General features: G+C 44.3%; 1 protein-coding gene across 1 annotated transcript in view; it reads right to left on the reverse strand.

Moving 5' to 3' along the window:
• The window catches only part of SDC2 (syndecan 2), a 115030-nt gene extending 109827 nt beyond the window's left edge, over positions 1–5203 (reverse strand). Inside the window, exon 1 of the mRNA XM_032245670.1 lies at positions 4222–5203. Coding sequence (XP_032101561.1) covers positions 4222–4281 — 60 coding nt within the window. The 5' untranslated portion in view covers positions 4282–5203. The remainder of the gene's footprint in view (positions 1–4221) is intronic.
• Positions 5204–14101: the final 8898 nt, after the last annotated feature.

A 14101-nucleotide genomic window follows, 5' to 3' on the forward strand; every position in this document is an offset into this window, starting at 1 on the left:
CACACTGGCCACTGAAGGCATGAAAAAAATGAAGGGAAAGATCACTAGAATGCAAGCTCCAAGAAGGCAGGGGTATATTTGCCTGCTTTGCTCACTGCCTTACCCTAAACACCTGGTAGGCAGGAAATAAATATTTGCAGGATGAATGCACAGCTGGATTTAGAGTCAGACTGGACGTGGAAACCAACAAAGATGAATGAGTCCAGGGTTTCCTCAAGATTTAAATCCAAATGACTAGAATCAAAATGATAGTGCTGGCACAGCTGACTTAAAAAGTTAAATAAGAGTAGCTTGTTTTAGCAAAGATTCTTCTTCATTACTTCTGGCTTTTCTCTAAGGCTTTATTTTGGCTACTAGTCTATGGAAAGAAATCAGTGGTTTTGAGATTCTGCAGTGCACCTTTCTGCCTTGGGAAGAAGAAAAGGATGGGCAAAATCTTTTAGTTTAATTTTTATCAATGGAAGAAGGACAATCTAGTGAGAATCTAAACTCAGATGCCATTCCTTGGATCCCCATCGGCAGGTATGCCAACAGCGCAGTGGCTTGACTGGACTCCCTATAAATCTTAATGAAAGGGCTGGTGGGGCTCTGCGTGACTGGTCAGCCTCGGGGGCCTTGCCAACCTAAGGAGACTCCAAGCCATCTCTAGCTGGCCAGTCAGGTCTCTGGGGCTTTTGGAGACTTGAAAACTAGTTCCACCTAGGGAACAAACTAGCTCACCTTTTGAAATCCTTCCAAACTAATGATTATCCAAGGCGCCGTTTAAGTGATCACATTACACAGGCCCCGATAGGCTACCCCTGGAAGGGTGGTTACCACCTGGGGTGAGTTGGGGGGAAATAGGGGAGGGACAGTGGGGGGTGGGGAGTCAGGTAGAGCTAGCAAGGGGAGAGATGCCAGATGTAGGTGACGGGGAGAAAGGCAGCAAATCACACTGCCACGTGTGTACCTATGCAACAATCTTGCATGTTCTTCACATGTACCCCAAAACCTAAAACACAATAAAATAAATAAATGAGAAAAAAAAAAAAAAAAACTAAACTATCAGGTCCTAGAAGCAGGAGCTGAAGCGCATGCTCAAATTGCTTCTCAGACATCCATTTTCTACAAGCCTGATCTTATAAGATCTTTCCTTCTTAAATGACATCTACCTACTGCTAATATCCAACTAAAAGAGAAAGAGCCTTTGTTTTTATAAAATTCCCTAGCAAAAGCAATTTGTTTCACCCATAAAACAGCCAAACTATGTTTTCTAAAGAACTGCAAACAGTTACATGATTTCAATTTTAGTTACCCTTCTAATGCAAACTTTCCAGAGTCTGCCTTTCATAATACAGGGGGAGATAATGCATGGGTCCAAATGACTTGACAGTTTCTTTTAATTTACAGACATCTAAGAATGTTTATAAAATTCCTCTAGTTCAAAACACTTCCTTTTCTTAAACATATTTCCAGTTCAAATTATGTGTTTATAGCAGTCTGCAATATATTATTTCTAAAGATAAACAGTCATGTACAAAATGGACAGAAAACCAGCAGCATATCACTACTGCCACACTCAGTCAGATTTTCCCCTTGCCTGGTGTTCCGCAGTGAAAGTCCTAACTTGCTAGTGTAAAAAGTATGAATGGATTACTAGGAACAGGCTTTCCCAGCTGTCTCCAGGATCCATAAAGGAACAGCTACTGGTTCCTTTTCATAGGCAGTTTTGAGCCTTAGTTCCTGAGAACCTCTTTTTTTTCCCTAGAGCTCAAAATAAAACTCAAGAATTCAGTAACTATAGGCAGTTTTCCTTTCTTCCCTTTAAAGAGAGGCTTTAAACCCAGATCACTACTGCTAAATCCCAGGAAACAGTTGCAGTTTCCAAATTAAAGCGCAAAGTCCTGGAAATAATATTCTATAATTGCTAATTTACTTAAAATTAAGTCTTTTGACTTCATGTATATTTTTGCTGCTGTACATGAAACAGAGACTGAAAAAGTAATTTAAATGGACTGTTAGCCATTCTGGGCCCTGAAATGGCTTCTATTGAGAAAGACTGACTCACTGCCTAACAGAGATTCTCTGCTAGTCTCCAAGTTGACATTATATAAATATCTAATTACCCTTTTTGGATGATATTCCAATTACTGAAAATAGTGTCTATCACAATGAAGCAGTTCACTCGGAAAGCATCCAGTTGTGGTTCAAACTGAGAAATATTAGAACCTCAAAGATACACAGCTCAGAGGAAAGCTGTCACCAGGGAGGACAGGTATATAGTTCCGCCAAAAAATTTCCTTAAGGAGCCCTGGCAGATTTATGCAAAAACGAAGCGGGGCAGAAAACAGAAACACTCTTTCTCCAGAATCCCAAAACACTAATATTTCCTAGCAAATCCCTGTATAAGACTCAGAGGAAAAAAAAAAGAAAAAAGAAAAGTCCTCCTTACCCATGCACAGTTTTTTAGGCAGGCTTCTTCTGAAATCTATTAGATGAAGTTGTCCCTTTGCCCTGTTTTGCAACAAGATGAGCAACAACGTTTATCTGAAATAAACAAGAGAACTGCTGCCTTTTGGTGTACAATAAGCCAAAGTTCGTCACAACTGGCTGAGAGATAACTAATACTAACGGGTTAAACCATCATTTGCCAAAAGAAAACACTGATAAGGCTCGGAGTTCTATTTTGCAACCTGAACGACCAAAATACTCATGTAGTCTGTACAGTTTCCAATTCTACATGCTTTCCAACCAGTAAGAACGTATGGAGACCTGCTAGCACACACACAGACTCCAACACCGATTAAAAATGTCCATCTGCCCCTCGATGCCAAAGAGGTTTCCCAGTCTTAAACTAGCCTCAGCACAAGAAGGCGGGGGGGGGGGGGCGATGGGGGAACTCAAACTCATAAAACCACCTAAAGACCTTAAGATGATATAATTTGTCTTTGAAGAGACAATTCAATTAATAAGAAATTGACACGTTATTAGGTGGCAAAGGGAGAGGACATGGGGAACCAGAAAGGCCAGAAACAGCCGCACTCCCTAACTCAGACCCCAGAGGGCACTGAGGCTGCAGACGAAATGTGGGGTGCCAGGGCTTCCACCTGGCCAGACAGAGCTCCAGGCGCCCAGGTAGAGGCAGCCGGGGACGAGAGGAGGCCAAGGAGGCAGCTCCCTTTAGAGGGCACTCATTGGGCGACGTGGGGGAAACAAGCTCCAGCCCTCGAAGCGCGACCAAAAGGAGAAATCAAGTTCCCACTGCCAGGGCAGGGGAGGGGAGGCTGGGTGCCCGCAGGCGCCCCGCAGGAGTAGACTCCTGCCGGCCTCAGAAGCGCCCCGCCAGGGCCAGAGAGGGCGAGAGTGGCGGGAGGGAAGCCTCTGTCCCTGAGCTGCCAGGCGACCGAGGCCGAGTGCCGTGTCACACGTACCCGGCCTCGCCCCGCTTGCCGCACTCCCAGGCAACTTATATTAAAATGTCCTCCCGCCCCAGGCGCTCCTCGGTCCAACCTCCGCCCCTCAACGAGGAGGGGGTCGCTGCAGGACTGGGAATCCAGTGGCCGGCGTCCCACCATTTTCGGACGCGTTCCGGGCAACCCCCAGTGTCCCCTTGCAGGACCGCGGACTGCGATTCCACGTAGTGTCGGTTACCTCGCCCTAGCCGCAGGGAGCATCAAACAAAAGAACTTTTGCAAACTTTTCTCTCTGGACACTCGCGGGTCTCTTAAATCTGCCCCCCTATCTCCCCAGAACGTGCATGCAGTCAAGTAGGAAAGCTGGCGTGCGGGGATGGTGTGTGGAGGAAGGGACCCCGAAGTTTCCAGGTCATTCCTGGGTCTCGAGGAGCGCGCGGAGCGGAGCCGTTCCCTCGCGGGCCCGACCCCGGCTCCCCGCTCCTGCCACCCTTTCCCCTCCATCCTTCCCGGACCACGCAGCAAGACCCGCCGAAGGCGGAGAAGTTGAGAGTGACTTCAGGGGCCTCTGCAGCTAGACCAAACTGCAATTCTCGTGCCCTCATTCCCGAGGACCGTGGGGCAACGCCAGCGAGCAGCGCTTTTCTGAGGAAGGGAAGAGTGGGAAAGGGTGGCCGGGCGAGCGCATTTGTCCCAGCGGATCTCCGGTGTACGGGGGTGAAAGGCTAGGGGGTTCCCCAGGTGGCGCTCCCCTATTCCCTGCGGGCTCCTCTCGTAGCTTGGAGCACCCCAAACGGCGCGCGCGTCCCCCCACCCCCGGCCCACTCACCGACTCCGCCGACACGCAGGCCACCAAGCCCAAGGTGAGCAGGATCCACGCACGCCGCATATTCCCGAGGGACCGGCTGCTCCCAGCCGCCGCTCGCAATCAGAGTGAAACGAAGCCTCCTGCCCAGCGCTCCGCGCAGCCCGCGCACAAGAATCCGGAGCAGTGTAGCCGCAGCGACTGCGGCTCGGGCTCGGGGGCTCGGGCCCGGGGCTCGGGGGCGCTCGCTTCCTCCTCCTGCGCCTGCTCCTGCCGCCCGCAGCTGCGCCCCGCGAACGCGGCGCCCTCTCACTTGTTGGTTTCTGCACTCCCGACACCGAGTTGGTGCTCCGGGGAGGCTGCTCTCTGAAGCCCTTCTTGTTCTCCTGTGGTTTTGCTCCTCCGCGGACTCCTTTCCCGTGCCGAGGTTCAGTTTCTGGTTTTAAGGAATAAAATCGCTGGCTTGAAAGGGAGCTGCAGCAGAAGTTTTGGGGGCAGAGCTGCGGTGGCGCGCGATGCGCGCGGCTGGAGCTCCGGGAGTATCTGGAGAGCAGCGCGTCCGAGTGGGGCCCCTGCCGCGGCTGCGTCCCTCCTCCTCCCGCGCCGCGCCTCCCTCCTCGGGTCCTCCTCCTCCTTCCCCTCCTCCTCTTTTCCTCGGGCTCTCTCCCTCCCTCCCTCCCGAGCCTGCTTCTCCCGGCTCCCCCGGGCGACTGGGGAGAGGAGGCGGCAGTGTGACTCCCAGATAAACCCGGGAGAAATTCCTACAGGATTACATCCCGATTGGCAGCTCCGAGGACCAGTGGGCGTCGCGGCTCCACGGTCTGGCTGCGCCGGGTCTGCTCACCGGCAAACCTGGGCTTCTGCGTTTTCTCGCTCCCTTTCTTCCTTTCTCTCCCCACTTTTCCTGCCTCCTTCTCTATGCTCTTTTCTTCCTTGTTTTCTTTTCTCTTTCTCTTCACTATCCCTTTTCTAGAGAACAATTAGTGAAGAAACGAGAAACATACGTAGCTTTCTGCGTTGAGCATTCGACCAGTAGAAAGAAACTGCCTTGTGAGTTGGGCGGGGGGAAGTGTAAGATGCCTTCAAGCAATGTGGGGTGTTCATAAATCCCCAGCTTAAGAAAACTGCATTTTAAAAGAGAAGACTAAATGTAATCGATATGTAGTGAGAGTATTTCCCACACTCCCAAATTCTCCCGCACCCACAAAGAAAGAGACAAGGAGGAAGGATCCTGTAAACCCAAAATGCAACAGTTTCAAAGCTCCTAACTTCATTAAGGGCTTAAATACCATTTCTGCCTCACATACAGTTTATGCCCCTGAGGCTTTTTATAGGCTCCATTTCAGCAGAGAGGTGTTAACGTTTGGAAGCTACAAATAGGGTAATTTGATGAAAAGTTGGATAGAGACCCTGAATAATAACAGATTTAAGATAACTTCAAAGAAAAGAGGGATAAAGTAATTTCTAGTTTGAAGAAAATAATGAACATGTATTTCCTAAATGGAAGTAACTGACATGAAATATTTTGTTACAAAGTTATTTTTTTTCCTTTCAATCCAATGTCTATGGCATATTACAGAACATGGCAAATGCGTATTTCCTTCTGGTTTCTTTTCTTTTTCTTACTGTCACGAATTTTACACACAATCCCTTCCAGTTTGTACCATCATTTTTCTCTCTGACTTATGGAGTAAATGAGTTATGAAGCCATTTTGCTCCTAGAATGCCCACTACAGGAGACCATAGACTTTTCTGTCTGTTCACCACTGTATTCTCATTCCTGGTACATAAAGACACATGACAAGTATTATCTTGAATAAATTTTGCTCTAAAGCTCAATTTATACCGTATACAAGTTGTGAGCCTTTAAAATACACAGATGTAGATATACAGATATGAGGCCATGGTAATTTTTCAACTCAGTATTAGAATAAAATACAGTCATACCCTAAGTGAGAATTACAATGTTTTAGTAACCTATTACTGCAATAAATCTCAAAGAAAGAAATTTAACTGGAGAATTACAATTCAAACTCGGAGACACTCAATTCTTTGGTTTTGTGTGCCAACTACAAAACCTAGAAATTCTCATGAGCAAATCTAAGGCACTGGCAACCAAAAAGGTAATATAGCGACATAGAAGACTAAGCAAAGGAGAAAGAAGAAAAAGAGCAAGAGGCCAGAAGTTATAACATCCGATGATGCTTCTGATTCCACAGACACTGTAGCTGGCACCTGTGCCAATGTGGGCTCCACTTAGCTTTTGAAAGAAGTAACCACAGCCTTTCTTTTGTTTGTTTGTTTTTGTTCTGTTTTGTTTTGTTCGAGACAGGGTCTCACTCTGTTGCTCAGGCTTGAGTGCAGTGGTGATCACAGCTCACTGTAGCTTCGACCTCCCAGGTTCAAACAATCCTCCTGCCTCAGCCTACCAAGTAGCTGGGACTACAGGCGCAGGCCACTGCACCAGCTAATTTTTGTGTTTGTTATAGAGATAGGGTTTTCCATTGTTGCCCAGGTTGGTCTCAAACTCTTGGACTCAAGTGATCCTCCTGCCTCAGCCTCCCAAAGTGCTGGGATTACAGGCATGAGCCACCAGCCTAGTGCCCTTATTTTTAAGATAGAGTCTTTGTGGTTTGAAGAATTTCATGAGATGGGGAGACTTCTAAAAGAAGGCTCCAAAGGAAAATCAGCAATGCAAAATACATGCAAAGAGCCATCAAATATCAGCGCTGTCCTCCTAAGAGACCTAGTCTACTCTCCAGCCTTCAGGCAAGGCCACACCTCCATTGTCCCCAAGAGTTAAGTATTCATCAAACAAATTGGAATTCCAGTAAAACAGGAAAATGTACTCCACTCTTTGCCGGTTCTCACGGGTATTGCTGTTTACTGGGGCACCCGTGTAACAAGAAGCATGGTGAATGCTCTCTCATTCAGCTTGGGCAGACAGTGATAAAAAATGACTAAGTGGATACACATGTTGAAGGGATGTATCTGTCTGTTGCCCTGAAAGCACACCCCAAGGCTCTTGGTGTTTATGAGATGCCAAAAGCCTTAGCATCTTTGCTAAGTGACTTGTTTCTTTAAAGATGATAAATACTCCATTGAGAGTATATATAATAAGAGAATTGGTACAGTTTTGAAGGTGACACAATATTAAGTCGATGAAAACAAATATTCAAGATCTTGTGTTCAGATTTATCAACAGCCATGGCAAGAAGGATAATCTGACGGTATAAAAAGCATGTACACAAGAGCTGGCTACAAAGAGGTTGCCCATGCTGAGTGGGGATGGGGACAGAGTTCAGAGGAAGTCCAACTGGTATTATAAGGATTTATCTAAATTTGCAATGATGTCGGCCTGTTTGTGTGTTTTGCTAATGGAAACGCTTAAAAAACTGATGGAGACTAAAATTTGGCAGAATTTTATAATTTTTATAATTTAAAAATTCACTAAGTATAGCTTGTGACTAGAACCAAAGGTTCTTTGCTAATATAATTTAAGTCCTCGGGTTTGAAGACTATGCTTTGAGGGGCACAGCTTCACCAGTCACCTCCCAAATAGCTTCATTGATTGATAAAAGAATAATCACCACACTTCAAGAATCTCAGAAGAAGAAAATGTTAAAGAACATAGAGATTAAGATGCAAATATGTAAACAAAAATAGAAAATAAAGAGAACGAGACAAGTGAAAAAATAGAAACGAAAGCTACTAAAGACAGTTTTTAACCTAAACTGACACTTTGGACTCTGTCACTACAGTATCATATGATACCACATTACAACCATGGAGAAACAGGTGTTCTGTCCTCAGGTGAGCTGTCAGAGTAGGGGATAGCAGAAAAGAAAAAAGATGCCATTCTGTTGTTCTCGGTTGTTGTTCTGCTTGGCACCCCCTGGACTGTTACCAGGAGCCCGGGCTAGAAATCAATCTGGTAGCATCAGCTCTTATGAAATTCACTTGAAAGATGACAGAAGCTGAGAGGAAGAGGAAATCCAGCCAGGCAACCATTAATGAGCGTTAGCTAATAACGGCAAGTGAGCTGAGGCCATGACCAAAATCTACAGGCAATCCCAAAAAAATCTATTTTCAGGCCCAAGCAGTGGCTCATGCCTGTAATCCTAACACTTTGGGAGGCTGAGGTGGGCGTATTGCCTGAGCTCAGGAGTTCAAGACCAGCCTGGGCAACACGATGAAACTCCATCTCTTCTAAAATACAAAAATAAAATGAAATTAGCCAGGTGTGGCAGTGGACACCTGTAGTCCCAGCTACTTGGGACTCTGAGGCAGGAGAATCGCTTGAACCGGGGAGGCAGAAATTGCAGTGAGCTGAGACCACACCACTGCACTCCAGCCTAGGCAACAGAGCAAGATTGTCTCAAAAAATATATATATTAAGCCTCAAACTTTCCACTATTCTCTTTATTCACCTCCATCAATGCCTTGCCAGGGAAGTTGGCAGATTTGAGTTTTATAAAATGATATGATGCTGATGTTGAACAAAATTGTTACATGTTTGGATAGTAGGACACAGGAAAATCAAGGAAGGGCAGAATACATAAAATAAGACAGGAGACAAAACACCAAAACACTGTGTCCGTTTTTCTTTTTCTTTTTTCTTTTCTTTTTCTTTCTTTTCCCAGGCTGGTCTCGAACTCCTGGGCTCAAGTGATCCTCCCCCTTTGGCCTCCTGAAGTTCTCAGATTATAGGTGTGAGCCATCCCACCTGGCCCTTTATGTCAGATTTTCTAACAGTGTGGTATGGTTCTTAAAAGACTAGCAAAACTTGACATTCAGTCAACAAGCATGTGTGGATCACCTGCTGCAACTCAGGTACTCACAGCCTAGGCACGTGAATTTTCTTGAACCTTGTTAGAGTTAATTCATTTTTAAACTAAAAGTTGTTCTCAAATCATGAATCTTTGACTATGAGGTACATGATGAATTTCATTGTAAAATCAGATATAGTTTAAATAATACATTATTTATGGGCCAGGCGTGATAGCCCACACCTGTAATCCCAGCACTTTGGGAGGCTGAGGGAGGCGGATAACAAGGTCAGGAGTTCATTCGATACCAGCCTGGCCAACATGATGAAACCCCATTCCTACCCAAAATATAAAACATCAGCTGGGTATGGTGGCACACACCTGTAATCCCAGCTACTAGGGAGGCTGAGGCAAGAGAACTGCTTGAACCTGAGAGGCGGAGGTTGCCGTGAGCCGAGATTTCGCCACTGCACTCCAGCCTGGGCAACAGAGCAAGACTCAGTTTCAAAAAAAGAAAGAAAAGAAAGAAAGAAATGAGAGAGAGAGAGAAAGAGAGTGAGAAAGAAGAAAAGAAAAAAGGAAAGAAAGAAAAAAAACATTATTTATGGACTAAAATAGTATTCAAAGAGCCATATTTGAATTTTATGGACTTGGATGTATGAATCCAGGAAAGATCTTTGCATTGCATTTGTATATATCCAGTTTAACAGGAAAGTCTAACCTTGATTAATTTTATGTAAAATGGTACTATTTTTTAAATTGACAAATAAAAATTGTATGTATCTATGGTGTACAGCATGCTGTTTAAAAATATGTAGCCGGGTGTAATGGCACATACCTGTAGTCCCAGCTACTGGGGTGGCTGAGGTAAGAGGATCACTTGAGCCTAGGAGTTCAAGGTTACGGTGAGCTATGATCGAACCACTACACTCCAGCCAGGAGGACAGAGCAAGAACCTGTCTGTTAAAAAATTAATTACTTAATTATGTATACATCGTGGAATGATTAAATCAAGCTAATTAACAAACGCATTGCCTCACAAACTAATTTTTGTGGTAAGAGCACTTAAAATCTCTTTTCTCAGCAGTTTTCAAGGATATGATATATTGTTAGCTGTAGTCACCATGACCTACAACAGATCTCTTGAACTTATCATGAATCAACTTTTTAAGATTCCACATAAGAATCACGTGGTATTTACCCTTCTACACCTGGCGTAACATAATGTCCTCCAGGTTCATCCATATCATCACAAATGACAGGATTTCTTTTTTTTGAGACAGGGTCTGGCTATGTTGCCCAGGCTGAACTACAACTTCTGGGCTCAAGCAATCCTTCCCTGTAGCTGGAAGAGCCCCACTCCTTTCTTTTATAAGGCTAAGTGGTATTCCGTTGTGTATATGTGCCACGTTTTCTTCATCCATTGATGGACAGTCCCACTCTTTTTTTTTTTTTCTTTCTCTTTTTAGAAAACAGGTGTTACTCTTTGGCCCAGGCTGGGGTGCAGTAGTACGATCATAACTTGCTGCAGCCTCAAACTCCTGGATTGAAGTGATCCTCCTTCCTCAGCCTCCCAAGTAGCTGGTACTACTCTTATTACTACTCTTTGCAGATAATTACTTTAATGGCAGCTAGCTCTAACCTCATTGACTCTTCTTAGAAATCCATTCCTCTCCAAGGCTCTAGAACAGGGCCTGCATGTTACATACTAAATGGTTCCACACCTCCTTTTATGTAGACAGGGCTGGGAGTAGGGGAGGCAATTTTTTGGTGGGTCAGTGGCCAATCAGATTCACCTTTCAGATCATTTGAACCAAGAAACTCAAGGGTCCAACTAGCTTGTACGTTGTTGACCTGGGAGTCATCCAGGAGTGCTAAGGGGTCCTTGTGTGGTGAGAGAGAAGATGTTGATCTAAAGTGGAAAGAATGAAGCAGATGAACAGAGAGAAGCAGCAACAAAGAACATATGGCTCCAGAATAATGTAGGTTTCTGCTTTTTTTCCCCAGTCCCTTTTCTAGCCTCTTTTGAAACCAAAATAAATTTTCTTCCTTTAGGAAATACATGATACTATGGTATCTTAAGGTAAATTCCTGATTTTTCCCTAGCTAAAGAGCTAAATTTACTAGTTATTAATTTATTACTTGTTCTTGGTAAACAAATAAACCCACTCAAAGACAGAGATGAAAATGAAGCAGAGCTTGACTACCTTAGCTTTACTCTGGATGGAATGGAAATCTTGCCACTTAGTGTTTTATGAGCCGTATATAGTTAAGAACAGTTTTAGTGAAGATAAACTACTACTAACATTATTTAGATTTTCAGGAAAAAAAAAAAACTTCTAAAGAAAACATGTTTTATTTATTGAATTGCCTTGGGAGAAATGTTTTCCGTGTAGAATTTGGTATCTTTAAAACTCTAAAAGCAGAAAAGAATACATAGATTCTTTGCTGAATAAAATAATATTAACACTGGGAACACCTAGAAGTTAATGCCAGGAATTGCCTCACTGAACACTTTTCTAAAAGCTCTAGAGATCAAGGCACACAAATGTGCAGGTGTGAAAATGTTACTAAATTCTTTCAGCTAGTGAAATGAGAAACAGGTAGGATAGCCATGCCTGGGTGAGTTATTAAGTAACCCATTACATTAAGGATACCTAACCCAGGCTCTTACACCTGCTGTTAGGGTAGGTTGTGCCCTGCAGTGGTTAAAACATCAGACTCTGGAAATACACAGACTCAGGTTTGAATCCCAGCTCCACCTCTTACCGTGTTCTTTGAGGCCTTGACCCCTGAGCAGGCCACTCAATTTAAGCCTGTTTCTCCATCTGTAGTTTGGAGATAATAGGGTTAATGTGTAGAGCCTCTGAGTTAATAATCCATATAAAGTATTTAGCAAGCTGCCTTGCACATAGTGAACTTTCAGTAAATGCCAGTTGTCTCAATAAATGCCAGTTGTGGTTATTAGTATTTACTCTCAATAAATGCCAGTTGTTATAAATGCCGGTGGTGACTAGTATTTTTTCCTGCCTGGAATAACCCATCTGTTCCCTCAACTCTCTTTGCCTGCCTAATTCCTGCTTGTTTTCTAAGGGTCATTTTAGAAGTGTCCTTGTTAGCAAATACCTGAATGCTTAGGATGTGTTGCACACCTCCTCCAGGAAGCCTTTGCTGATCCATCAGGTTAGATAACAGACCTTTATGATAATTAATTCTAGCCTAGCATGGAATGTTTGAATTGTTGTAAAATTTGCTCTTAGAAACATGTTCTGTTGTGGCTAAAAGTATAAACGTAAGACTGAACACCTCACACCTGTAATCCCAGCACTTTTGGGAGGCTGAGTCGGGCAGATCACGAGGTCAAGAGATAGAGATCGTCCTGGCCAACATGGTGAAACCCCCGTCTCTACTAAAACTACAAAAATTAGCTGAGCGTGGTGGCGCTGCGCCTGTAGTCCCAGCTACTCAGGAGACTGAGACAGGAGAATTGCTTGAACCTGGGAGGCGGAGGTTACAGTGAGCCGAGATCGCGCCACTGCACTCCAACCTGGCGACACAGTGAGACTCCGTCTCAGAAAAACAAAAAACAACCAAAAAAAAAAAAAAAAAACTAAAAACCCCCCAAAAAAAAAAAAAAAAAAAAAAAAAAACCCCCTTTTATTTTTAAAAAAAAAAAAAAAAAAAAAGATTCGTAACAAGTTTAAATCCAACTAAAAACCCAGGAAGAGTATAAGATTCCAAACTTTCAAGTTCTGAAACAGCAATAAATAGTTTCGAATTATTTTTGTTCGTTTGTTTGTTTTTGAGACGGAGTCTCACTGTCGCCCAGGTTGGAGTGCAGTGTCGTGACCTTGGCTCACCGCAACCTTCGCCTCCGGGGTTCAACTGATTCTTCTGGCTCAGCCTCCCAAATAGCTGGGATTATAGGCGCCCGCCACCACGCCCAGCTAATTTTTGTGTATTTTTAGTAGAGACGCGGTTTCACCATGTTGATCAGGTTGGCCTCCATCTCGACATCGTGATCCGCTCGCCTCGGCCTCCCAAAGTGCTGAGATTACAGGCGTGTGAGCCACACCGCCCGGTCTAGTTTTGAACTGTTAAAATGAAAATCACAGGCTCCATTGAATTCAGATAGAAATCAGAAAAGTGCTTCAGGGAAAGAAAAAAATACAATTTTTCTTGAAATGGGACTCAAAATGTCTACTTTTTGCTCTTGTTCTTGTAGCTATTAGTGATGCAAATGACAAATGATGAGGGTTTCTCTACAGATTTAATTCCAGTGTCGCACCACAAAAACTAGTGTCTCCTCCTCTCCTCCAACCCCTACTCACCACAGACACACCCTAACACCCCAAGGTGACCCACGTGAATAGCCTGGATTGAACTGTCCTCTCTTTCTCTACTTATATACTCCCATAAGGACACACTCACAGATCCATTGCACACATGAGTTTTTTTTGTCTAAATGCTTTGTTTGTCTCGTACTTTTTTTTTTTTTTTTGAGACAGAGTTTTGCTCTTCCGCCAGGCTGGAGTGCAATGGTGCCATCTGGGTTCACTACAACTTCCGCCTCCTGAGTTCAAGCAATTCTCCCGCCTCAGCCTCTCCAGTAGATAGGATTACAGGCACCTGCTGCCACATTCAGCTAATTTTTGTATTTTTAGTAGAGATGGGGTTTCACTGTGTTGGCCCAGGCTGGTGTCGAACTCCTGACCTCAGATGATCCACCCGCCTCGGCCTCCCAAAGTGCTGGGATTACAGGCGTGAGCCACCATGCCTGGCTCCACACATGAGTTTTTAATGCTTGTTTTGTTCTTAGTTGTTTTACAAAAATGGAATCCTATTAAACACACTTTCATCTTGCAGAAATCCCTCCAAGTCACCCGGCAGAACCTTCATTTATGTATATAAATGTGGGCCTTTTACCACTTGGTAAGGGTATTGCATACTTGATCTAGCCATTTCCCTGTAATAAGCATCTCTTTTGTTTCCAGTTGAATATTTTCCCCTCCGGCAAATAATATGACAGGAAATACCTTTTACATATTTCCTTAATGACTGGTGATTTTCTTTCTGTGGGCTACATTCCCTAGAGTGGGATTGTTGGGTTGGAAGGTATAAATGTTTGTAGTTTT

This window comes from Sapajus apella, unplaced genomic scaffold (assembly GCF_009761245.1).
Source record: "Sapajus apella isolate SASKATOON/1434 unplaced genomic scaffold, GSC_monkey_1.0 scaffold3, whole genome shotgun sequence".
NCBI classification, from domain to species: domain Eukaryota; kingdom Metazoa; phylum Chordata; class Mammalia; order Primates; family Cebidae; genus Sapajus; species Sapajus apella.